Source organism: Amblyomma maculatum, chromosome 5 (genome assembly GCF_055883805.1).
Source record: "Amblyomma maculatum isolate TAMU_Amacu chromosome 5, ASM5588380v1, whole genome shotgun sequence".
NCBI classification, from domain to species: Eukaryota; Metazoa; Arthropoda; class Arachnida; order Ixodida; family Ixodidae; genus Amblyomma; species Amblyomma maculatum.
In genome coordinates, this window is record NC_139348.1 from 46840820 (window position 1) to 46866319 (window position 25500).

Below are 25500 nucleotides of genomic sequence, written 5' to 3' on the forward strand. Positions count from 1 at the left end.
GCAAAGGAGTGAAGAGGGTTTACATGGGAGTGCCGCCGTCAGTGCTGTCATTTTAGCGGATTTCCCGCTAAACTTAGCGGCTTTTTTTATGTTTTAACGGGAAAAATTTGCGGCTAGCGGTTTTTTCAGCGGATTACGAATCTTCATTTGGCGGGCCCCGTTGTTATGGTGGATTTCAGGTTTTTTTAGTGGATATTAAGTTCTGCCATTCATCTCTGCTCAAAAGATGACTGCAGGTTATGTGCAAAGAATTGTGGGGGTGATCTCACACAGAGACAGCCATCTGGTCGTCCACGATGCGGTTAATTGCGTTGGCGTTGGTGCGGACAGTTATATATATGATACAATATGAGGTACTGACCACGGTGATTTCACAGCTGGTGCCGTTCTGTACGTGGCTGCTCTAGGGTGTCAAATAATCCATCTACTGGCCCGTCCGTCGAACCTACGAGGCGCGCGGCAATAGCTAGGCGACTCTACACCGAAGTTGATTGTTTAGCCAGCTGATTAACTTGCTGCAGTTACCTAGCAGTGTGATCAGTATTCTTGTAATTGCTATTTCTGAATGCTTAAAATAAATATGTAAAATATTGTCCACTGCTCTTTTAAACAATTTATTTCGCGCTATGCTTAAGAACAGTAGAATTGCCTGACGGCCTATTTTTGCCAGTTTTTCTTGCATGATAACTAAATTACAGGGAAGAATGCTCGTCGAAAGGCACGAACAGTACTGTGTAGTGTGAACTGCCCTACACACTGGCAGTGAATGATGTGCTAAAATAGTGCGAATGAACACTCGAAGAAACCGTTCTCTTATATCAGCCACAGATATATGGGATACGATTTGCCCCCTTTTCTGCTTGAGGCTGCTTATGAAGCATGCACGAGCAGAGGCTACTTCCGACGGAACTCGAAATTGTGGTTTCATTTTTGCTTAACCTATATTCTGTTGAAGGCTGTGATATCGAATGATAAATTTCCTTTCATTTTCAAGCCATGCAGAGGTTGTAGTGCAGATATTTTTACATCCGGCACCGCAGTACATATTAGCTGTTATTTTGGTGGGTTTTTTTAAATATTTAGCGGATTTTGAGACTAGTTTGCTAGACAACAGAGGTGACAACACTGGCCTCCGTTGCTTTCACTCTAGTCTTAATTGTATTAACTCTATGCTGCACACATCAAAAACAAGTTTACTCAATATATTGGTAACCTTGTTCGACAGGGTTTTATTATACACCTATACTGGGCAACGCAAGTTGAGCTCAAGTCCCTCAATGTGCTAAACACCTTTAAAGGAGTCATGCCATGGTCATCCAATATATTAGTTTGCAGTCTGGCTGATAATACTGGACCGTGTTTTATTTTCGAAATGTGAGTGCCCTAGACACATTCTTTATTCTGAAATAAGTGACTTAAGTTGAGACCACGAAGCTTCTCCCACTAACAGCAACCGCCATGTTGAAACGCTTGGTGATGTCATAGACTGACGCTGGCCACCGTGTCATCTGCTGCTGTGCCGACGCCGATAAGCTGTCAACACGCTGCACTATGTTCGTATTAGCTCAAAGACCAGCATGACTCCCAATGGGTGTACTTTGCATGTTTTTGAAAACAGAACGCAGATTGCAGGGAAGTGCAATTTAGGATCTTGCCCACATATCCACCCTCGCTGACGCCAGATGCCTTGAGGCAGAGTCAGAAATGCTGCTAAAATTTGTTTTTTTAATCATAATAGGCTCTGGACAAAAATAATTTCAAACATGAATGCTTTTTGAGAGATGCTGGCCCATACGGTAGGTGTTTTTGCTCACAACTGCATAGCAGCTTCCACCGGTGCGATGCACATGTTCTAGTATGCTAGTTCCGCTGCTTAAACGTCACAAAAAATACTCATTTTACTACGAAGCAGTGGGGTTGAGAGTAAGGAAGTTTCATGATCGAGTGGCCCATTTACTACAACGCATCAATGATCAATTACAAAATGCCATCTGCTGTGGCTGTGCTGTTATCATCTGTTTTGGTTTGGCTCGGCTTGGCTGGCAGCTGCGACTGCGATAGTGGCGCTAGTGTATCTGTGGCGCAAGTGTGGCGCAAGTGTATAAAAGCGGAGTGCGAGAATAAACGGGGGTTCATTTCGTCGCTTGGGAGCTCGGTGTCTGGACTGCTTTCTCTGGCAGCGTTCCGGCGCGGGTGCAACGGCGCCCCCCCTGCCTGGGCTAACACGACATGGTGTCAGAAGTGGCCGTCTACGACATGGTGTCAGATGGTCAAGAATCTTCGCACTGAGCCAGGCACCTTCCATCCACGATGTCGAAGACGCCTTCAATACGGCTGCATGGACTGCAGCAACCGCCACCGCTGGACTTTGACCGCACGTCAGAGTGGCCGGCGTGGATCGAACATTCCGACGACTTCCGATATGCAACGGGACTCAACGAATGCTCCGGGGAGGCTCAGGTACGAACGCTGTTGTACACAATGGGGAGGCGAGCTCGTGACATATTCAAGACGTTTTCACTATCTGACGAAGACGCCAAGAACTATGAAACCGTAAAGAAAAAGTTCGACGGGCACTTTGTAAAAGAGAGGAACATCGTGTACGAAAGCGCCTGTTTTCACAGACGCGTACAAATGCCAGGAGAGTCGGTAGACCAGTTCGTCACTGCGCTACACGGCTTGGTGGAACGTTGCGACTACGGTGAACTAAAAGAACGAATGATCCGAGACAGACTGGTTGTCGGGCTCCGCGACGCAAAGCTCTCGGAAGCTTTGCAAATGGATTCTCAGCTCACGCTGGCTTCGGCGTTGTCGAAGGCTCGCTTAAAGAAAAGCGTCCAACAGCAGCAAAGTACTCTACGAGGACAGCACAGCCATCAGTCATCGGAAATTCGTGACCAGGACCCCAATGTGGACGCGGTGGTTCAACAGAGGCACAAGGGACGTCTGCATGGGCAACGAACGCCGGAGGTGCGGTGTCCTTTCTGCAGTGGCGACGCCCACCCCAGGACAATGTGCCCAGCCAGAGCTGCCAAGTGTCTTCACTGTGGCAAGAAGGGACATTTCGCAAAGGCCTGCTTGAAGAAAGCAACGGCTTCCGCTCAACGAAAGGTACGCGTCTCAGCGGTCAACCAGGAAACTGGAGAGACTTTCGTGGGATCAATAGTTGCATGCAGAAAAGCGCGATTCGTTCAGGTGTGCATTAATTCTGTGCCCATTTTTGCAAAGGTTGACTCAGGTGCTGAAGTGTCAGTATTACCAGCAACGTTTCCGGGATTACCGTCCCGACTGGTAAAAACCGATGAAATCTTGCTAGGTGCAGGAGGCAGTAAGCTTAACGTACTAGGCAAATTCGTAGCAGAGATCGCATGGAAAGAGAAAACTGTGTATCAAACATGCTACGTTGTCAGTCCGTTACGCGACGTCCTTCTAGGATTACCTGCACTTGAGGTCTTAGGTATCGTGAAATTTGCAGACGCGGTCGAGTCGGGAAACCTGCAGTACGAGACGCGTTTTCCAGAAATGTTCCGCGGTCTAGGTACGATGCCAGGGCAGTACACCATCAGGCTACAAGCTGGCGCTATCCCGCATGCCATAAGCGCTCCACGCAGGGTACCAATTCCCCTGAGGGAGTCCCTGAAGCGCGAAATAGATAAAATGGAGCGGTTAGGCATAATCAGGAAAGTCGATGGGCCCACCGAATGGTGCGCCGGAATAGTTCCGGTAGTGAAACCCTCAGGCGACCTGAGAGTTTGCGTAGACCTCACTAAATTGAACAAATGCGTAGTTCGAGAGCGATTTACGTTACCAACTGTGGATCAAGCTCTAGGGTCACTGTCGGGAGCGAAATGGTTTTCAAAGCTCGATGCCAACTCAGGCTTCCACCAGGTGCGACTCAGTAAAGACTCGGAAGAGCTAACCACGTTCTTAACACCCTTCGGTAGATACTGTTTCACGCGACTACCCTTTGGAATTACCTCCGCTCCGGAATACTTCCAAAAGAGAATGTCTGAGATACTAGGTGGCCTGCCGGGGGTCGTTAATTTCATGGACGATGTCCTAGTGTTTGGCGAAAGCAAAGCTCAACACGATGAGCGTTTAAATAACGTGATCACACGCCTAGCAAGGGCAAATGTGACATTAAACAAAAAGAAATGCTTATTCGGGGTTAGGCAAGTGCGTTTTTTGGGTCACATTTTGAATGAGGAAGGTATTCATCCTGATCCAGCGAAGGTCAGTGCTATAAAAGATTTGAGAGCACCCAGAAACGTTACTGAGCTTAGAAGCATTTTGGGCATGGCGAATCATTTGGGCCGCTTCCTGCCACATTTAGCCCAAGTGACTGCTCCCATGCGTGTTCTTTTGCACAAGGATAGGGACTGGGTCTGGGACAGCAAACAGGAAAAAGCGTTCCAAGAACTCAAAGAGCTCATTTGTTCAGCGCAATGCATGGCTTTGTACGACGCTTCGCTACAAACCACTCTTTCAGCTGACGCATCGTCTTTCGGTCTGGGAGCAGTTTTGTTTCAAAAGCAAAAAGACGGGCGACGTAGACCAGTTGCATTCGCTTCTCGTTCGCTCACCAAAACCGAGCAACGGTACTCCCAGATCGAAAAGGAGGCGCTGGCGTTGACGTGGGCAGCGGAAAGGTTTGATGAGTATATACGTGGTCTGGAAGTTGTTTTTGAAACTGACCACAAGCCCTTGGTGTCGCTGTTGGGTCACATGGCAATCGACGCTATGCCCCCAAGAATTCAACGTTTTCGTCTGCGCCTGATGCGATACAGTTTTTCTGTATTATATGTACCAGGCAAATCGCTAACCACTGCTGATACTCTTTCACATTCGCCGTTAGCTCGTACGAAAGTGGAAAGCTGTTTAACTGTCTCAGAGGTAACCGCTTACTCGAAAGCTTGTTTACTGGGTTTAGAAACAGGCGACGATTTCTTGAAAAGAGTAAAAGAAGGTCAAGCAAAAGACGAAGTGTGTCGAAGCTTGCGCACAGTGTGCAAAAAAGGGGGGCCCAGGAAACAAAATGTTCCCTGTTATCTTCTGCCGTACTGGCAGGAACGTGCATGCATTACTTTGGTGAACGGGTTTCTGCTCAAAGGTATGAGGCTTATCATTCCTCAGACCCTTCGCAAGGAAGCGCTAAGCAAACTGCATGACGGTCACCAAGGCATCTCGCGATGCCGCAGTGTGGCTAAAGGTTCTGTCTGGTGGCCGGGACTTAGCACTGAGATAGCGTCATTCGTGAAACAGTGCAGCGTTTGCGCGAGGCATGCGCCAGAACAGATCGAACCGATGATTGCATCGCCAACGCTCTCTTTTCCTTGGGAGAGAGTAGGGGTCGATCTGTTTCAAATTCAGGGACAGCAATATCTTGTCGTAGTAGACTATCTTTCGCGATACCCAGAGATTGCCATTCTTCCGTCAACAAAGTCTGCTACCGTGATAAGCCGAATGAAAAGCATTTTTGCGAGACATGGCATTCCCGAGTGTGTGGTGACCGACAATGGTCCCCAATTTGTCAGTGCCGAGTTCGAGAAATTTGCAAAACTGTATGGCTTCCGTCATGTCACCTCGAGTCCGAGGCACCCCCAGGGAAACGGGGAAGTCGAACGTATGGTAAAGACGGTTAAGAATCTCATTCTAAAATCGGACGACCCTTACTTAGCCTTGCTGGCTTATAGGGCCACACCTGGTGTTCTGAATGTCAGCCCAGCGGAGATACTGATGGGTAGAAGGCTTAGGACGAGAGTCCCAATGCTGCCTTTGCACCGCAATCCGGGACAATGCTGTCTGCAAGAAGCGGCAGCCAAGGACCGTAAAGTCAGAAAGGAGCAAAGCCGCCACTTCGACCGACGTCACCGGTCTAAAAATCTCCCAAAGCTGGAAGCAGGTGATGTGGTGTGGGTGACTGATCTCCGTACCAAAGGTACAGTGCTCGGAGCAGCACCACAGCCGCGTTCATACCGTGTGCAAACGGAAAACGGGGTTGAAGTCCGTTGAAACAGGAGAATGCTTAACCGTCTCCCAAAAGACAGGGTAGATAGCGGGAACTACGAATTTCCGGATAGTCAGGAACAGCCCAGCAGGGCCGGATTGGTAACTGGAGTAGACAACCAATTTGACGAAGCTCCGGAAGCTTTGGTGCCTCTAACTCAGACGGAGACTGACGGTGGCGATTCTCAAGCTAGAATTGTAACTACGACCAGATTTGGAAGAGTTGTTCGCAAACCCATAAGGCTGGGCGTGGACGACTGATGCTGGAGTGACTGTGGTCTGTCGTGCTTTCTTGGGTGTGTTCCAATGTTATTTTGAAGTGTATGCATGTAAAGTTAATAGTGCTTGAAAAGGGGGATGTGCTGTTATCATCTGTTTTGGTTTGGCTCGGCTTGGCTGGCAGCTGCGACTGCGATAGTGGCGCTAGTGTATCTGTGGCGCAAGTGTATAAAAGCGGAGTGCGAGAATAAACGGGGGTTCATTTCGTCGCTTGGGAGCTCGGTGTCTGGACTGCTTTCTCTGGCAGCGTTCCGGCGCGGGTGCAACGGCGCCCCCCCTGCCTGGGCTAACACGACAGTGGCTTCGATACAAAGCAATCTATATAGGCCTAGGGATGATTAGGGAGAAGCACAAGACCACAGCGCCGTCGTCCGCAGTGCTTGTGGGTGGCACCGTTGCAGTATGGGCATTCAATGCTGTAAGCCTCATGAGCTTATCGTCTACTTTCATGATGGGGCCGGGGCCAGACTTGGGCCTGACAACGAGCAGTGTAAACCTCAGACAGGAAGGGGGTTTTGGGTGGCTCGATACAGCAGCCTGCTGCTGTGCTGCCGGGTGGTCTCAAAGACTGTACTAAAGCACCGTCGGACGGCACTCTATACACTGCACATTTTATGTTTTGCTTTTTAGACGTGTTTCAGTGTACATTGTGTACATGGTTCGAGCAGGCCAGCTCGTGCCCCTTTCGTACTCGGGTGCCGACGAGCACCTGCATCCCACCCATAGACGTCATTATTTCCTGGATTAAAAGCGCTAGCAGAGATCGAAAAGCTCAGTTGGCGGTAACCGTTGTTAGCAGCAAGACAGCTGTTTGGTCCGCCGCATCGGCTTGCCGCGGCTTTACGTAACTGCGGTTGATGCGCTGCTCGTGCACAGAACATGCAGCAGATGACACGGCGTCGGCCTATGTAGCCCCTGGCTGTGCCAGTTGTCAGATCAGTATGCTGTTCACAAAGAAACGAAAATACTAGGTTTAAAAGTACCCGCAGCTCCGATGCAGCTGAAACTTTGAGGTTTAGTCGTTTGGCACATCAGGAATAAGGTGCAATAAACTGTTTATATTCCGAAATTGGTGCCGTGACCCCTCTAAAAGCGGCTGACCTTGCCAAAAGAGTTTTTCCTGACCTCACTGCCACGCAAAGGATGCAAAGTTACCAGAGTAACTTAGCAATCATAAAAGCAAGTAGTACTGCCTTATCAATGTCTGAGGAAAGCTACAAGAGCCAGCCAAGCATGATCAGACCATATAGTCTCTTTCCCGAATGGCAACTCACCCGATTCTCGCTTATCTCTGGGTTCAGCCACCTCGGAAGGTGCTCAGCAGCTTCAATGAGAAGGAATTCACCATCGCTGTCCTCAACCCTGGGCAAGGAGAACATGCTGACATCAACAAATGCAAGTTTATACAATAATTCTCGCACCTTCCACACTGCTCCTTGGAATCAGCATAATTTCTGCTTCATTTTTGTTTCTTGTTTTTAATTCCAAGATATGTCTACATAGCAGAACCAGTAACAAATGTTTTCAAGATGCATGAGATCAAACTAGTAAAGACAATATGCACACAATGTTGATACGAGAGCTGATGCATTCACCTGTCAAGCCAACATCTGGTATGAAACAAAGCAATACCTTATGTCACTACAATTCCAGTACCATCAACTAATTCTTTTTCTAGGGGAGCAAAAAAGATTCGCGGTAAACCTGAATATAAGCAAACATTAAAGACAAGTGATGCTGTGACCCTGTGCGATATTAAAATGTACAGACTTTGTTGTAAAAAATTGTGTGTGTGTGTGTGTGTGTGTGTGTGTGTGTGTGTGTGTGTGTGTGTGTGTGTGTGTGAGAGAGAGAGAGAGAGAGAGAGAGAGAGAGAGAGAGAGAGAGAGAGAGAGAGAGAGAGAGAGAGAGAGAGAGAGAGAGAGAGAGAGAGAGAGAGAGAGAGAGAGAGAGAGAGAGAGAGAGAGAGAAAGCGCTGGGAAAGGTCATGGTCAGTCATCGGTCAGTTCTAGACTCCGTCACTCTCTACATTGGCTGGAGAACTTAAAAGACCTGTCGGGGAGACGCGCATTTCAGGCACTATACTGGACTTGGCGTGAATTAACTGCACAAGGCCACGACCATATGAAACAGCTTAGGCAATCAGAGCAATGGCACAAACAAGATCGGAGGACAGGAGTCTTGATCAGTGGTGGTCAGGAGGTGAGTACTTTCACATTAAAAGTATACCACGCAAAGGGTTTGCTTAGAGTCCTGTAACCAAGCTCTTTGTGCACCTCCAGCCTGTGTAATCCTGCGGGTAACGAGAAATTTCATTCTCACAGTTCTCAAGCTTAGCGGAGTTTGCATTGTCTTCAGAAGTGTCATTATCTCCCTGACCTCGAGTCATCCGATTGGTGGAAACGCCAGGACTTTGGTCGGATTCAAGGTCGGGGAGATGATGACACTTCTAAGACAATGCAAACTTAGAATACGTACCAAGGAGTGCTTCCTAGAGCCTCGATACAAGTCTTAGAATTGCAACACCTTGGGCTGTATATTGAGAAAGACTGTGTATGAGCAGCCGCACAGGTTATTCCTCCGATAACCCACACAATCCATCCCTAGGATATCCACAGTTTGAATATATAACATAGCTCTGGAATACCCACAAAAACTCAGCATGTATATTATTAACAGCGCATTCACAACATATATTCTTGACGAGAGTTTTGTAATATAAAGTGGCTGTCACTTGATGAGTATAGCTCAGATGTCACCAGACGATTTCAGAGGATGCAAAGTCGGAAAAGTGTGAACATGTAGTAACACCTCGAGTACACAGCTATCGCAATTGAAAATACATTTTAAGGACATCTCCAGGATGTAAGACGAATGCATAGCCGAATGCTGCCACCGAAGCGTTCTGTGACCACAGCCCGGAAACAAATTATTTAACCGTTACCATCCTCTCTCGCCTTGCTAGAAGACATTTACACGGCACGATTAATGCATGTAAGTTGCTTAATTTGCTCCTATGGCAACGAAGCTACATAACAAAACTAACGAAGCTAGACACAGACGCTACCTCGCTGAGAGCCATCTGGGCGCGCTAGACAAGCAGCTGTACGTGACACGGCTGCATTACGTGACATGGAAGCAGGTAGCGGCGCAGTCGATCAGTGCCGTGTTCTTACTTGATGACTAGATCTTTGTCTTCCTTCGTAAGCTCAAAGAGCAAGTACACAATGAACCACTCGTCCTCGACGTTGTCGCCGAAGTATGTGCTCCCTTCCAGATGTGGTGGAACGCCGTCTGCAAAGCAATGTGCAATTTAGTCGAGCCGGAGACACGCCTTTGCTTGGCGCCTTTCCGATCGAAACTGACGCTCCAGTGACGTAGCCTCACCTCTTTGTGCATCGACGACGCACAGGCTAAACTGTTCGTCTTGCCAAATGTAGCTGGTAATGGCTGGCAGAAGCTTGGCGGTGTAAAGCTCAGCCTTTTTCTCGAGCTCTAGCTTTTTCTTTGTCGGGTTTTCGAGCTTGGGAAACAAATAATACCGGACAGTGTCGTCCGCGACGCGCCTGGCCGCCGCCATACTCGAATGCGAAACTTGTGAAACAGCCTCACTTTGATTAGCGTAAATTCATAGATGTATGCCGAAGCGACCAAAGTCATGTTAAACGCTTTTTTATGAAATAATTTAAACAAATTACTTTCAGTGGTAAAAGGCGAATGTCACTTCTTGATTTCCGCTCGACCGTATCGCAGCTTTTTGGCCGCTGGAAATCGTCAGGCTGAATCAGTCCCGCTGACGATTTCTTGTCATATGATTCCTTGTTGACGTTGGTGATTAATTTGCCGCCAGTTATTAGGTGGTTAGTGTCTCCTGCACCTCTCAAATTGTGCGACAGTGCAACATGCTGAAGCCGCGGGCACTGACGCAAGTTCTCTCCCAGGCCAACACCAGTGGAGTGCTATGCACCTTGTGAGTTGAGTTGTGGGTGGTTGTGCTGCCTCCGAGTTGAAAACAACTGCGCCGGAAAAAAGCTTCTCTCCAACCGAACGTCTCTGCGGAGTTCTCGAATCCTTCGCACCGTCAGCGACTGGTGTTTTCAGTGATGTCGGTTATCCCTCGATGTGAACCACGGACGTTGTGGGCTCTTGGTCACTCTCGGTCGCATTTTCTCATCGCGTACCGTGTAGTCCCGTCGACAAGTTAGCCATCGGAATTTTTAAGTGCTACTCACGATTGTTGGGGACTTGAAGACCACTTTCGGTGCAATCGCCTAATATTAATTGTTAATCAGGGTTATCAGCTAATACTCTGGTGCACATGCCCTTTGGTGCAGCAGCTAAGGAATGACCACGTTTGAGTATTTTTTTTTTTTTTTTTTCGCTCGTTACGCTTCGCATCAGCCGATTAGCGCGCTTATTTGACATCAGATATCGTCGCCTTAAACTGAGCTTAACTTTTCCAATTTGCTGAAAAAACTTCGTAGTGTTTTCTCCAACTAAAATACTTGCTCCATTGAGCTACTACAAACCAGATTAAGATTTAAAAAAAAAAAAAAAAAGTGTAGAGGTGTAGCATGAGCTAAGGGCTATGTTTGATGTGCTCCATTAGCAACTTGTGATAAATCGTAGAGAAATGCTACGGAAATTATTTTCTTAAAACAACTTGTTTGGATAGTTGTGATTTATTATTGACTTTAAAGCAAGCAAAAAAATTAAACAGCATGAAAGGTGATATCTCCCTTTGTGCACCCTCCGGTCTTTTGGTGCCTTTTAAATGAAAAAGCAAATTGCTTGAATGAAGCCGTACTCTGCCATGACATATCAGTACTTCGGTCCTGAGCAGGCAACATTGCTCTGTAGAAGCTTTAAAAGGGGGACTCATCATTGCGCCTGTTTAACCCCAGATGGGTGGCTTCCTTTGCTATTCATCATGCAGTATTACTGACCATACTTTGCTTATTTCATGATTATTCACAAACACATTTAAAATGTGTCTTGCTGTGGCATGTTGCGCACTGTATGGTTAGATTCTTGGGAGTTGCCATTGCCCTATTAAAGCATGCTTGCCAGTTATTATTGAGACAGAGCATTTGGGTGAACTAAGCAATTGAAGCTTCTACCTCTGCTCCTAAGCCGCACCATGTTCCTTTGTCTGCAGTATCTCATTTTCACATTCAATGCAATAATTTCACATACATTGCAGTTAGAGAGGGGTGTCTAAACTTCTTAAATGGCAGGGGGGAGAGTCTGTGAGGATAGAGAAGAAGCAGTAATCATTTTTGGTCTCTGCAAAAAAAAAAAAAAATATATATATATATATATATATATATATATATATTATATATATTTTGTAACGATCTAAGGAGCTGTCTTCAGAAAAAAAAAAATGAAAGAAGCTCTGCCCCCCCCCCCCCCCCCTACACACACACACTTCCAAGTTGCAAACTCTGCTGTACTGTATGCACTCACCATCTCACCATGCATTCCGAAACAAACAGAAGGCACTGAACTTACAGATGGGGCACTGCATCTCGACACCAGGAGTGCATGATCAGATAACATACATATGCATTGTGACGGGATTCAGAACTTGGATAGGGGGGGACTATACAGAGTGACTGGACGGGATTTCTTTTCTTTTTACCTGTATGTTATTGTCAGATTAGTACACAGTTTGTTTATTTTGCTGCACATGAAAAAGATTGACACTTTAGGTTGGGTCTGGTAAACTTTTTGAGCCACTTGGGAGGGCATGAACTTTGAAGTAGGACATTTAAACACTAGCATGTCCATCACTACCATGTTCATGCACTGCATCTACTAGAGCTTTTGTAAGTTGTCATTGTTTGGTAAGGAAATTCTAATTTGCTACCCTGCTGAATTCCTCACTCCTGCTACACTTGTCTGGTACGATCTCGAAGTACTGTATTCATTATATTGCAGTCCAAGATTTATATTCGTGAGCAGTCGCAGAATATGCTATTTCTTGTACAGGTTATTTATAATGCCAACTTATACTTAATAACTGTTTGCTAAGTTTGATCTGTTCAAGATCCTCTTAAAGCTTACCGAAAAAGCAGTCTTTGAACCGCAACCAATTGTGCAGCACTAAAATATATAAGGGAGCAGCGGCGGCATAGCGGTAGAACATCCGCCTTGCATGCAAGAGGACCGGGGTTCAAATCCCGGTGCCGCGCAATTCTCCACCGGATAAAAAAAAAAAAATGCTTCTTGATGGAATTGCATAAACAAGGTTTGGGGTGCGACCTGATGCCGGTGAACACCTCCAGCAATGCACTCCCTCACCAGAAGAGGAGTTGGCCACTCATGATTAACTCCATAAAACCCCGGCCCTCAGTCACAAGCAGCTGAAATGGGATGTCATAGGGCTTAGTGAGGTTAGGAGGCCAAATGAGGCATATACTGTACTAAAGATGAGCATGTACTGTGTTATCGAGGTTTACCGGAGAGGCGAGAACTAGGAGTAGGTTTCCTTGTCAATAAGTATATAACGGGTAATATAGATGAATTCTATAGTATTAATGAGAGGGTGGCAGGCATTGTAATTAGGCTTAATAAGCGGTATAAACTGAAGGTTGTACAGGCCTATGCACCTACATGTAGTTATGATGACCAGGAAGTTGAAAGCTTCTACGAAGATGTAGAATCGGCAATGAGAAAAGTAAAGACGCAGTATACTGTACTAATGGGCGACTTCAATGCCAAGGTAGGGAAAAAGCAGGCAGGAGACCAGGCAGTAGGTGACTATGGCATTGGCTCTAGGAATTGCAGAGGGGAGCGACTAGCTGAGTTTGCAAAGCACTTTAACTCAAGAATCATGAATACCTTCTTCAGCAAACGGGAGAATCTGAAATGGACATGGAAAAGTCCTAACGCGGAGACTAAAAATGAAATTGACTTCATACTGTGTTCAACCCCAGCCATTGTGCAAGATGTAGAGGTAATCGCGAAAGTGCGATGCAGTGACCACAGGATGGTGAGGTCCCGAATTAGCCTAAATCTGAGGAAGGAACGCAACAGATTAGTAAGAAAGAAACCCATCAACGAATTAGCGGTGAGGGGGAGGGAGGGCAGAAGAGTTCAGGATCTCGCTACAGAATAGGTATTCAGCTATAACCGAGGATGGCGACATTACCCTTGAAGCAATGAACAATAATTTCTGAGATATCATTACTGAGTGCGCTGTAAAAGTAGGCGGCAGGATAGTTAGGATACCGGTAAGCTGTCCGAGGAGACGAAAGATTTGATTAAGAAATATCAGAATATGAAAGCTTCCAATCCAAAAGACCAGATAGAATTGGCCGAGATATCAAAGCTAATCAATAAGCGCAAGGTGGCCGATATAAGGAAGTATAACATGGAGAAAATTGAGCGTGCTGTAAAGAATGGGGGAAGCCTCAAAGCGGTAAAGAAGAAATTGGGCATAGGCAAAAACTAGATGGGACCCTAAGGACCTTAAAAATTATATTCCAATCAGCTTAATGTCTGTTACATATCAGGTATTTACTAAGGTAATCTCTAATAGAATCAGGACAACCTTAGAATGCAATCAAGCAAAGGATCAAGATCATATCCATACCATCAACTAGGTGATAGAAAAATGCTCGGAAAATAAGCAGCCCTTATACATAGCATTCATTGATTACGAAAAAGCATTTGATTCAGTTGAAACCTCGGCGGTGATGCAGGCATTGCGAAATCAGGGGGTAGACGAGCTGTACCTGATAGTGCTGGAAGATATATATAGTGGCTGCACAGCAACCATAGTTCTGCATAAAGAAAGTAACAAAATTCCCATAAAGAAAGGTGTTAGGCAAGGAGACACAATCTCCCCAGTACTATTCACAGCTTGCTTAGATGATGTATTCAGACTTGGAATGGGAGCAGTTAGGGATAATGGTAGATGGAGAATACCTCAGTAATCTGCGATTTGCAGATGACATTGCCTTGCTAAGTAACTCGGGGGATGAACTGCAAATAATGATTGATGACCTAGACAGGAAAAGTAGAAAGGTAGGCTTAAAAATCAATATGCAGAAGACTAAGATAATGTTCAACAGCCTCGGGAAGGAACAGCAGTTTACGTTAAGTAGCGAAGCACTGGAAGTAGTAGACGAATATGTCTACTTAGGACAGGTAGTAACCGCAGATCCGGACTATGAAAAGGTAATAACAAGAAGAATAAGATTGGGATAGAGCGCATTTGGCAAGCACTCGCAGGTTATGACTGGCAACTTACCGGTATCGCTCAAGAGGAAAGTATACAACAGTTGCATCTTACCTGTATTAGCCTATGAGGCTGAAACGTGGAGGCTAACCAAGAAAGTTGTACTTAAGTTGAGGACAACTTAGAGGGCTATGGAGCGAAAAATGGTAGGGGTAACATTAAGAGATAGGAAGCGTGCAGAGTGGGTCAGAGAAAAAACTCAAGTTACTGGCATTCTAGTGAAAATTAAGAAGAAGAAATAGGCATGGGCAGGACATGTAGTGCGAAGAGAAGATAACCGATGGTCGATTAGGGTAACAAACTGGATTCCAAGGGAAGGAAAGCGTAGCAGGGGGCGGTAGAAAGTTCAGTGGGCAGATGAGGTTAAGAAGTTCGCAGGGGTCAAATGGATGCAGCTAGCACAGAACCGGGTTAATTGGAGAAATATGAGAGAGGCCTTCGCCCTGCAGTGGGTATAGTCAGGCTGATGATGATGATGAAACAAATATATATAAAATGAAGTATTTGTCAACGTTGCTATCACTTGCAATGAGTAGCTGCTGGTATGGTGTAGTCATGGTCATATATTTTTGTCGATATCGCAAGGCTGCAGTGTGGTCCATTTGCATGGTGCCACACAGAAACTGCAACCTACTGTATTATAGTTTTATATTCTAATATTTATTCCATCCTGTCCTTTCTCCGTCACTGACCTCTTTCATTTCTTCTCCCTTTCTCTTCGCTATCTCATTATGTCCGCTGCCTCAGTTTAGGTGCTTCAGGAATTGAGATAGCAGATCCCGGGGCGGGAAAAACCTTTTGACTTACTTTTGTTATTATTTTATTAAATAACCACAACTAGTACTACTATTACTACTACTACTACTACCACCACCGCATGAAAACACTAAACGCAGCCGGTATAAGACATTTGTTGAAATCTGCATGCAATGTTAGATGTAGAAGCCCTTAGCTGTCATTGACTGAGCATTGTAGAGGTGATTTTAGAGTAAAGCGTTGGGTAGCATCTATGAAGACATTTCAGTCTTAAATAATGTTTCAGCTCCTAGCTGTTTTTTTTTTTTTGATAAACATGTAGCGCCATCTGGTCATAATCCCTCTAGAGTGCATTTACCAGCTCTGCTTGTTGCCACTGGAGGGAAGCACATAACTGACTGCTGAGAATTTAAAGACAGACTTTACAGTTACGGGTTTGTGGCTTGTTTTGCAGAGTCAAGTTGAGTAATAGTGAAGGGGATTTCAGTTGGCAGGGTAGTTGTGTTGTTTCTTCTGATCACACAGCATACTGGCCTCGTCACTGCAGAGAAGGTAAATGTGGCATAAAAGATATGGTGCTCTTGTGAGAGGCATTTTGCAAACACTCTGACTTCGACGGCAGGTTTTCTGCAAGGTGTCAGATTATAGTTGCAACAGCAGCGGTGGCACATTTTGTGAAGTTTTCATTGGAGCACAAGAAATGCAAAGGCATGGCAGATTTGTGCATTTTACGAAGTTTGTGAACACCGGTGAGCATCTTTACAGCGCTTGAAATCAGCACATTTCTTATCACACTAGCTACAGAGTTCATGAAATTCAGGTAATACTCAATGAGAGGTAGGCACATTTCCTGCCGTGATAAAACATAACTCAATTCAGAGGTACAGAAAAGTTTGCCAAAACACATCTGCTACCCTGCCTGGGTGACGCAGTGGTTAGGGCACTCGACTACTGTGCCCAAGGATGCAGGATCAAATCCTGGTCTCAGTGACTGCTTTTCGATGGAGGCGAAAAGCAAGGCGCCCATGTGCTCTGCGATGGCATAGTACGTTAAAGAACCGCAGGTGGTCGAAATTCCCGGAGCCCTCCACTGTGGCATCTCTCATAGCCTGATTCGCTTTGGGACGTTAAACCCCAGAAACCAAACCAAGCGTAACATTTGCTAGCGAAATATGTTAAAATGCATGTTAAAATTTGTCTAGGAAATTCTAAAGAAACTGCGTCTTCCAGCACATATCATTTGTATTGGGCATAAATTTATCAACAGAGGGTTGTCGATATCTCCTTTTGGTTCCACTTATTCTCACAAGCTGGTTCTTAATTGCATCATTGGTGTAAATTCTGTCAAATTCCTGATGTGTGATGACAGCTTTAACATTGCAGCATCTTGTAGCCTTGGCATTGGCACCAGTAGCCTTGTCCTACTTGCTTAGCGCAGAGAATAAAGTCAACAGAGGTCCAATTAGCTTGGGCCTTATCATATTTTTTTTCCTGTTCACAGGCTATTGAATCGTGAGGGCACACTGCTGGCCTACTCTGGCTATGCAGACAAGGATGCCAAGATGACGGCCGCCATAGCCAGCAGCATCTGGCTTGCAAACGAGAAGAATGCCCATGCCGCCATCAACGAGGGTCAGCTGAGGCTCATCATTGTGGAGTGCGAGGTACCACGCCCATCTTCCTTTCTAGCGCTGAGGACCATTGCTATAGCGATGTAGAAAAACTCCAGTGTAGGTATTGGAGTTTTACTACACTGATGTAGGTAAAAAAAAAAAAGAAAAAGTCCTTCAACCTCCTGTGTTGTTAATTTGACTTGACTGGGTACCCTTCCGCTTCACTAACCGAAAGGAAGAGGTAATGTGTAGCCATGGATAACACTGTCACTTAAACCGAACTTTAGGTTTCTTTTATTCAGATTGCCTTTATTACAGACTTCCATTACTTTGAACCCCAGATGAATTTGATTTTCATTCCCCACCTAGTTGAGATTATCGAGAGCTGACTGTATACCCTTGTTACGAGATTTCAGGTTCTGTGCCAGCAAAGGCTATTGTTGTTGGATTCCGTCAGCGTGTTCTCTGTTTTCTTGGTAGGCTGGGCTTTTCTAGAATTTATTTTTCAGACTGTAGCCAGGACCACGGAGCGTGGTTACCTAGAGGCAAGAACTCCTGCTCGTGGTGGCACAATTATGTCACAAATGGTTTAATAATCTCGGAACTAGACGCAAAATCTTGATTTCGATGTCTGGAGGCCGCCGAAGCCGCAATCCTCGCACTCTCTCCCCGCATTCTGTGTTGCTATCAAGGTATTTTAAAAGCAGGATGTCGTTACCACCTCGAGGCTCTTGGTACAGAGTAGCCTGCTGTCACTCCTGAGCAAAGCAGCCTTGCAGGAGGCTCTTGTATGCCTTGAATGCGTCCAAGAGGCACGTTACGGAACTTAGAATGAAGCCCTTTGGGCTGTATATTTTTAACAGAGTGTACAAGGGTAGCAACAAATGAAAATGAGAAAGGGTCAATTTTGCAGTGCTTCTATACCACATTGCAACCACAGTTAATTTCATCACTCCCACCCCATTCAGCTTTTGAAATTTCAACAATGAAAGAAGAAATTCAATACTAATAATCTTTTTTGCTTTAGGCAAATATTGCTGGGTGATTCTCGTACGAACCTGTCTTGCGCATCATTCTAATGAAGAAAACACGCGAGCAAAAATTTGGTGCCTGTGCTTCTTAAAGGAGGTGATTCGTTTCTCTCTCTCTCAAGTGCAGACACGCAAATTCATAATAATAAAGTAGTTCATAAATTTATAATAAAGATTGCTCTTTGCGCACACTTCGCCCAGGACGGCCAGGTGGCCATCACCCAGGTTGCCAACCTTCTTTTGTGCCTTCACGCCAAGACCAGCGTTGGTCAGGGACTACTGCGTGCCAAGGCCCGAGCCCTGGTTGAGTACCTAGAGGGGCCCCTGCTCCAAGTGGCCGTCTCATAGTAGCCAACAAGCCTCCATCCAAGGGCACCCACAGCACCGTGCTGTACCACTCTGCGGCAAGCTGCGATTTGTGCCGTCAACTCCACGTCGTTTGTCTATGCAGCGTACCTGTAGTTGTGGCATAGAACCTGTTCTGTGCATGACTGAACTGCTGCAACTCAGCCAACCACAGCGTGCGGTGTCGGTGCCGGTCACATGACTTTCATGTACCGATGTTCCACATGCATACAGGGCTACACATTTTGAGTTCACCTTGTCACACAATATGCAGTCAGCCTACTAGAGTTGCTATTCGGTCCGTCTTATGAAGCTGCCATACAGAGGATAAAAAGAAAGGTGGAGGCTAGATTTCAAATAATGATAAATTGAATAGAGGGATGAAGTTGGGGAGCAGTCATGAGAAGAGCGACAGAAAAGTATGGGATGCCCTTGGAGGTAGTTTCAGTGGCATGATGTGTGAACTACAATGTGCAATGCCAGATTTTGTGTGTTACTTGGTGGTCGAGTTGATGCTTTCATAACACTTCGATGTAAAAAAGTGTCGTGTAAAATGCTCCTGCTGGAGCCTCTTAACCAAAGACAAAGCTACAAGACGAGAAGTGCGGGAGGATTGCATGTGAAAATTAAGTCTTCCAGTGGCTGGCATAATCACGCCTTTAAAATGAATGTTGATTTGAAGTAAATACCTGAAACATCATACATCTGTTTAGGTAGTTTTTCAAATGTCGCCACTGTGGTGTAATGTTTGCGCAAAAAATGTTGCATGGGTCGGTGTTGAGTAAGAAAGAAGGGCTTTGAACTTCACACTGTTACCTTCACAGGAGTAGGCAGCAATCAATGCCTGAATTGCTGTTCTTGGTAAAATGTCTAACTAGAATGCAATGGCCCCAATTATCGAATGAAGTGAATGCAGAGTTTTATGTGGAAGTTTTGATACGATACTCGTCTTCTGTTTTGTGCATGAACGGTAAGAGAGGCTTGTGTCGTTTTCCCAGGCCACTAGAATTGCTGGAATGTTGTTCCTTGGTGCTCGTAACATGCTAGGAAGCGGCCCCTTATTACTGCCAGGCATGAACATTTGCCAAGTTGCAGCATTACTGCCGCTGTGTACAGATGTGTTTGCTCTGATGTGAAGGCAGTGCTTGTGTGTTGAGAATAAAGTTTACGTTGCCTTGCAATTTTGTGCTCATGGTCTGTCTTGCTTGAAATTCTGTAGCACAAGTCACTCCAGGCTTTTGTGTAATGGCCAGCCTTTGTGCTAGGGAAGAAGCCCTGGTTTGCTACATTGTTGCTGGCAGGCTTTTAGGAAATTCTATATTCAGCCCAAAGCAGAGTTGATGAGGCAAATTACGCTATGCATTGTGGTCCTCTTCAGTTTCGCTTTTTTTGCTGCTGTGGAAACATGTCAGAGTATGGCTTATGCACAGTGCTAATAGTGAACCACAATGCTACACTACATAATCCTAAAGTAGTTAAGATACTGTTACGGATGTTCTGTAACTGACTCACTATTAAGGACATTCTTCCTCAACACTTAGTGGCGGATGTCACATGAGAGATTTTTAATGTGTTAGTGCTAAAGCACTGAGCAGAAATATGCAAATAATTTTGTATAAACTTCACTAAAACGGCAAGTTGAGCGAGTTTGTACAAAATTAAGCAAAAAACAGCGCAACAACGGAGTCAAGAGAGTAGAAAGAAGACGGGACCATCGCTGACTAGCAACTGAAGATTTTATTGAAAAGAACACAAATATATACTCCATTCACAACCAAGAGCACACATGGGCAGAACAGCACTGATACCTGAAAACGTGACACTTAACAATCAAGATAGCGCAGTTCACAATCAGGAATGAAAACAGATGGGGTGCTAACACGTGTCGTGGTTTTTATGAATGTGAAATGCCTTTCTGATTTCCCTGGGTAATTTATCATGGTGTTTGTAAAGAATCCTGGTATCATTAAAGAGCGGACTTCATGGATCTGAGTTAGAACTAGGAGGGTTACGGCGGCATTTCCTGTAGTGCAAAGCCAAGTTAGAGGAAGGGGCCCCATCCAAAGAAGCATTGTGCTCACTTATGCGAGTATTCATGCACCGGCCTGTCTGACCCATATATCTTTTTCTACGGGTTAGGGTGAACATCATACACTGAGCCCGTGGCATTCATGTCATGATTTATTTGGCATTCTTTCTTAGATTCATGCCAGCACATTTAAGATCCCCAGGTGGTCAAAATTACTCCGTAGTCCTCCACTACAGCTCATCTTTCTCTCCCCTTTCACTGCCACCTTCCTCCCTTCCCTTACGGCGCGGTTCAGATGTCCACAGACACAAGTGTGACAGATGCTGTGTCTTTCCCTTCCTGTGAACCAATTATTATTATTAGAAGAAATTCCACTATAAATTGTTCAGCGATCTTAGGCAAATGTCACGTCGTGATCCATGTACAGCGATGTCTTATGCCCCATTAAAAATGATAAAATATGAACCCAAATTGTCTATTTCATAATAATGTGCTTTGCAGGTAATTACAGGCGTGATATGCCACACTTGCTGTGGACTGATTCATTTATAGGAAAGGAAAGGCGCGGTAACTGTCTCACTTGTTTTCTGTGGACGGCGCAAGGGAAGGGAGGAAGGTGGGAGTGAAAGTGGAAAGACAGAAAGAGGAGCCGTAGTGGAGGGCTGCGGAGTAATTTCGACCACCTGGTGATCTTTAACGCTGACATCGCACAGCACACGGACGCCTCTTCGTTTCGCCTCCATCGAAACGCAGCCACTTGCTATGAACTGATTGATTTATAGGAAGGGAAAGGCGCGGTAACTGTCTCACTTGTTCTCTGTGGACACCTCAACCACGCCGTAAGGGAAGGGAGTAAGGTGGGAGTGAAAGTGGAAAGAGAGAAAGAGGAGCCGTAGTGGAGGGCTGCGGAGTAATTTCGACCACCTGGGGATTAACGTGCGCTGACATCGCACAGCACACGGACGCCTCTTCGTTTCGCCTACATCGAAACGCAGCCGCCGAGGGCGGGTTCGAACCCGGGCGTCTTACCACTGCACCGATCACGTGACAGCTCGGAACGCGTGCGAACGTGTCTCGCATGGGATCCGTATTTTTCAGCGCCTGCATTTCATATTTCGCCTCGGATACTCACCCATTTTTGTGAGCAAGCCCGTCAATGTGTAAGGATTCACCTGACACCTTATTTGCCTTCATTCGACCGGCCGCCGGTTGACTAGGACCTAATCTTTGACCCGCCACGAAGCAACCGAGCTAAGCCTAACGCTCGGCGTGGCACCGCTTCGTCCGCAGCGCAGAGCTGCGTCTCACGCCGCCCCTGCGGCCGCTGAGCCATCGCCGCAGCTGCTGTAGCCTCGAAGACGTCGACATGGAGAACCAAGTCGACGGTACGCCCATCACTCCAGAAGAATTTGACGACGACCCCCGCTGGACCCCAATTAAGGCCCAGCGTTCGGCCTACCCTAGAGGAGACGCTACTCCTCAAAGCGACCCCCTCAAGTCCGCCATAGCACTCCCGCCATCACTGAAGACTCCCAGATTACGTCACCATGTTCCTCTACCTCGACTTCCACAAGAAGACTACAAGATCGTGTTCCGCCCGCCGGGGTGGTGCAGTGGTAAGACGCCCGACTACTGTGCCGGAGTTCCCGGGATCGAATCCCGGCCTCGGCGGCTGCGTTTAGATGGAGGCGAAACGAAGTGGCGTCCGTGTGCTGTGCGATGTCAGCGCACGTTAAAGATCCCCAGGTGGTCGAAATTACTCCGTAGCCCTCCACTACGGCCCCCCTTTCTCTCTATCCACTTTCAATCCCACCTTCATCCCTTCCCTTACGGCGCGGTTCAGGTGTCCACAGAGCAAGTGTGACAGATACTGCGCCTTTCCCTTCCTATGAACCAACCAACCAACCGCCCCGGCGGCGGCCTCGACCTCCGCACCACTACCAATGGGGCCCTCCTGACCTCACTTTGTGCCACCGCCAAAGTTGACTATGCCACCACCCGTGCCAAGGATCGCGTACGTATCAACCCATACAACTCAGTCACTGTATAGTTCACCCTCAGATCAACGCACCCGGTTATATGTCCGAACCCCTGAGCTGCGTCTCGCAACCAATTCGTACCTCTTGCGCGCTTACCCAGTAAAAAAAAAAAAATCAATGGGTCCAATTGGGAAGACCAGTCAGATTGAATTGGTTCTGCTAATCCCAAATGGTTTGTCCAATGGGTACTGTCCAACACAAATGGTTTCTCCACTCCCAATTGGGAAGCCCGGTTGGTTTCCTCACTCCCAATTGGGACGCCCAGTTGGTTTCATGACTCCCAATTGGGAATGAAGAAATCATTTGGGGGTCCCAATTGGGATTGAATAAACCCATTGGGAAGCCCAATGGGTTACTTCAATCCCAATTGGGATTCCTTTGCTCCCAATTGGGATGCCCATTTGAAACGAATTGGGCTTCCCATTGGTTCTAATTGGTCCTAAGCAAACATTCCCAATTGGGAAAGTCAAGTCAGTGATATCCTTGACTGAGATGTGCACAGATATACATACCTCTATTAAAAGACAACAGTGAAAAATTTAAGTTCTTATAAAAAGTATATGCCGCTTAATCTTATTAATTGATTATTTCATGTTCACTCTAAGTGCAGGCATAATTAAATAAGTTAACTCGGAATAACAAAAATGTGTCACTGGTCCCAGCAGCACTGTTCAAAGAATGGAGTATATAAGTCTGCAACCTGTGGACATATACATTGAATCTGTATTAGTTCCATGTGTGTGTAATGCTTGCTTGTCTCATATATGATTTCTGTAAAAAATTGTAATTTCATTCCACTTGTATAGAAGTCGGCTCCCCTATAACTTCTGGACACAAAACATTGAAATTGCATTTCCATTCTTTTTTTTTCAGCTATGTGAGTTCAAACCATTTGGGTTCAATGGGTATGCCATTTGAGTTCAATGATGAACCATTTGGTCTTCATGGGTGACCTATTATTTTCAATTGGGAGCACCAATTCATATCAAATGGTCAGGCCCAATGGGTGGCGAAAACACAATTGGTTTTTGACCCATTCATTTCAATTGGGAAATTCCCAATTGGACCCATTGACTTTTTTTGACTGGGTATGTTGCCGCTCCTGACAACGCTCTCCGCGGCGTAATCTACAACGCCGTGGACAAACAGAGCCAAGAGGAGATCATAGCAGACCTTCAAGCTCAACACCTACGCCATTGCCGATGCAAAACAGATGGGACGTACGCGGTCCATCCTGATCACCTTCGTCGGCACAAAAGAACTACCCCGCACCGTGATATTCAACTGCGGACTTTTTATCTGCCACCCTTTCCGCCGCAAGGCCGAAGCCTGCACCAATTGTTGGAGTATGCGGCCATCGCTCCGACGTATGCACCCAGCCCAGATCCGGACGCTGCACTCGCTGCGGAGCCGTGCACGAGATTCGGGAGCCCCCCCGAATGCACACCTAAATGCATCTTGTGCCAAGGCACACATGTCACGGGATCCCGCCCATGTGAACTTCGCTACGCGCGGACCGGTCCCTCTCCAACCCACTCCAGCCTTAAGTCAACGTCATCCACCCCACCGCAATCAAAACCTTCCACCGAAGACTCCCGCCCATCTAGACCCCGCCAGCGGTCCAACTCTCGGACCCGCCAAGAACGCAGCCCCCGCCGCCGCTCCGTCTCTTTTCCGCCACTGCCGAGTCAAGACACCTCATCGACTTCTTCCCAGGTGAGCCGGCCTTTGCAGCCTCCCACCCCCGACCCCGAAAAAGAAGAGCCCAAAGCTCAAGTCGCTGCCCAAAACAGGGAGATTACCCTGCTAAAACAACAGTTGCAGGCGTTGTTGGGGCACCCACAACTCCCCAGCCCTTCTCCACAATGCCCCCCACCACCTGTCACTCAAAAGCCCCAGCCGCCCCTACCCGCCCCCATGTCCATCTCCTCCAATGCTTCCTCCTGCGCCACCTCCCCATCCCGCACCCCTCCAGGAAAGAGGCGATCCACCAACCAGCCCACATCCACCCCGGAGGTGGAGGCCGTCATCAGCCACACAGCCTCGTTTCTTGATGCCCATGAACAACGCCTCATGGCCGCAATTTCTACGCTGCGTACCGACACACAGAAATGGATGGAACAAATTAACGAACGCGTAGCCAGAATTGAGGCCCGCCAGGGTGCCCACGAAGCCGAACTTGCCCAGACGACCCTAATGGTGTCATCCCTCCTCACAGCTCCTCCTCATCTCCCAATCCCCCTGCACCAGCAGGGGCACCCAGGCCTCGTGATGGCCAGACACCCCTCACGCCTTAATTTCTGGCAGTGAAACTGCCGTGGTTTCCGCAGAAAGCGGAACGCGCTGCAGCTCCACCTCCAGAGCATCCCTCCCTCTGAGCTCCCCGCTTTAATCGCCCTCCAAGAAACTTTCTCCCCAGTTAAGCTGCGCGACTTCACTGCTTTCCATCCTCCTTCCGCATCCCCCCTGAACATTGCCACTCTGGTTCACCGCAACTACACGGCGATAGAGCCTCCTCTCGATGTTCCAGAGTGCACGCACCTTTTCCTAGAACTCCTCCCCCGGCGGCGACAGGATGCCAGTCTCTTTGTTCTTAATGTCTACAGCCCTCCTCGCACACCTTCAGCTCCTCTCCTCCTCCTTCTATGCAAAGCCCTTTCTCGCGCACATCGCAACGCGCTCCTCATTCTTGGGGATTTCAATGCACATCACGTCAGCTGGGGTTATCCCGGCAACAGTAGGAAAGGTCTCGCGCTGTGGACATTCATCCAGAACGAAGTTATCCGTCCCTAATGATTTTCTGACCCAACCCGCATCGGTTCCAGCGTCCAACGCAACACTAATCCGGACCTTTCCATCTGCAAAAACGTCGTCGACGTAGCGTGGTCGAACACCTGGCTCTTTCTCGGCAGCGACCACTATATCCTGTCCATCTCTCTCTCTCTCTTCCTAGCCTATCCTCCCGCCAGCGTCTGAGCCAGGTAGTCGACTGGGATCGGTTTCGCCACTCACGGCAACATGCCCCCACCTCCATCTCAGACCTTTCTCAATGGACTGCCACTTTGCTCAAAGATGTTTCATCCGCCACCTCTACCGTCCCTACCCCTCCTCACTCCTCCACGGCTGACAGCCGCATCCTTCACCTATGGGAGGC

General features: G+C 47.0%; 2 protein-coding genes across 2 annotated transcripts in view; one reads left to right on the forward strand and one right to left on the reverse strand.

Annotated features, from left to right (window-relative positions):
- ecd (ecdysoneless cell cycle regulator) overlaps nucleotides 1-9889 on the reverse strand; it is an 84127-nt gene extending 74238 nt beyond the window's left edge. The window contains exons 1-3 of the mRNA XM_084603699.1: nucleotides 9673-9889; nucleotides 9462-9579; nucleotides 7560-7647 (exon numbers count right to left, since the gene is read on the reverse strand). Coding sequence (XP_084459825.1) covers nucleotides 7560-7647; nucleotides 9462-9579; nucleotides 9673-9865 — 399 coding nt within the window. The 5' untranslated portion in view covers nucleotides 9866-9889. The remainder of the gene's footprint in view (nucleotides 1-7559; nucleotides 7648-9461; nucleotides 9580-9672) is intronic.
- Nucleotides 9890-10052: 163 nt separating this feature from the next.
- Lamtor2 (Late endosomal/lysosomal adaptor, MAPK and MTOR activator 2) lies at nucleotides 10053-19460 on the forward strand. Its single transcript, XM_084603700.1, has 3 exons — nucleotides 10053-10255; nucleotides 16791-16953; nucleotides 18135-19460. The coding sequence occupies exons 1-3, from the start codon at nucleotides 10188-10190 to the stop codon at nucleotides 18279-18281; spliced, it is 378 nt and encodes a 125-aa protein (XP_084459826.1). The 5' UTR covers nucleotides 10053-10187; the 3' UTR covers nucleotides 18282-19460.
- The last annotated feature ends 6040 nt before the right edge of the window (nucleotides 19461-25500 follow it).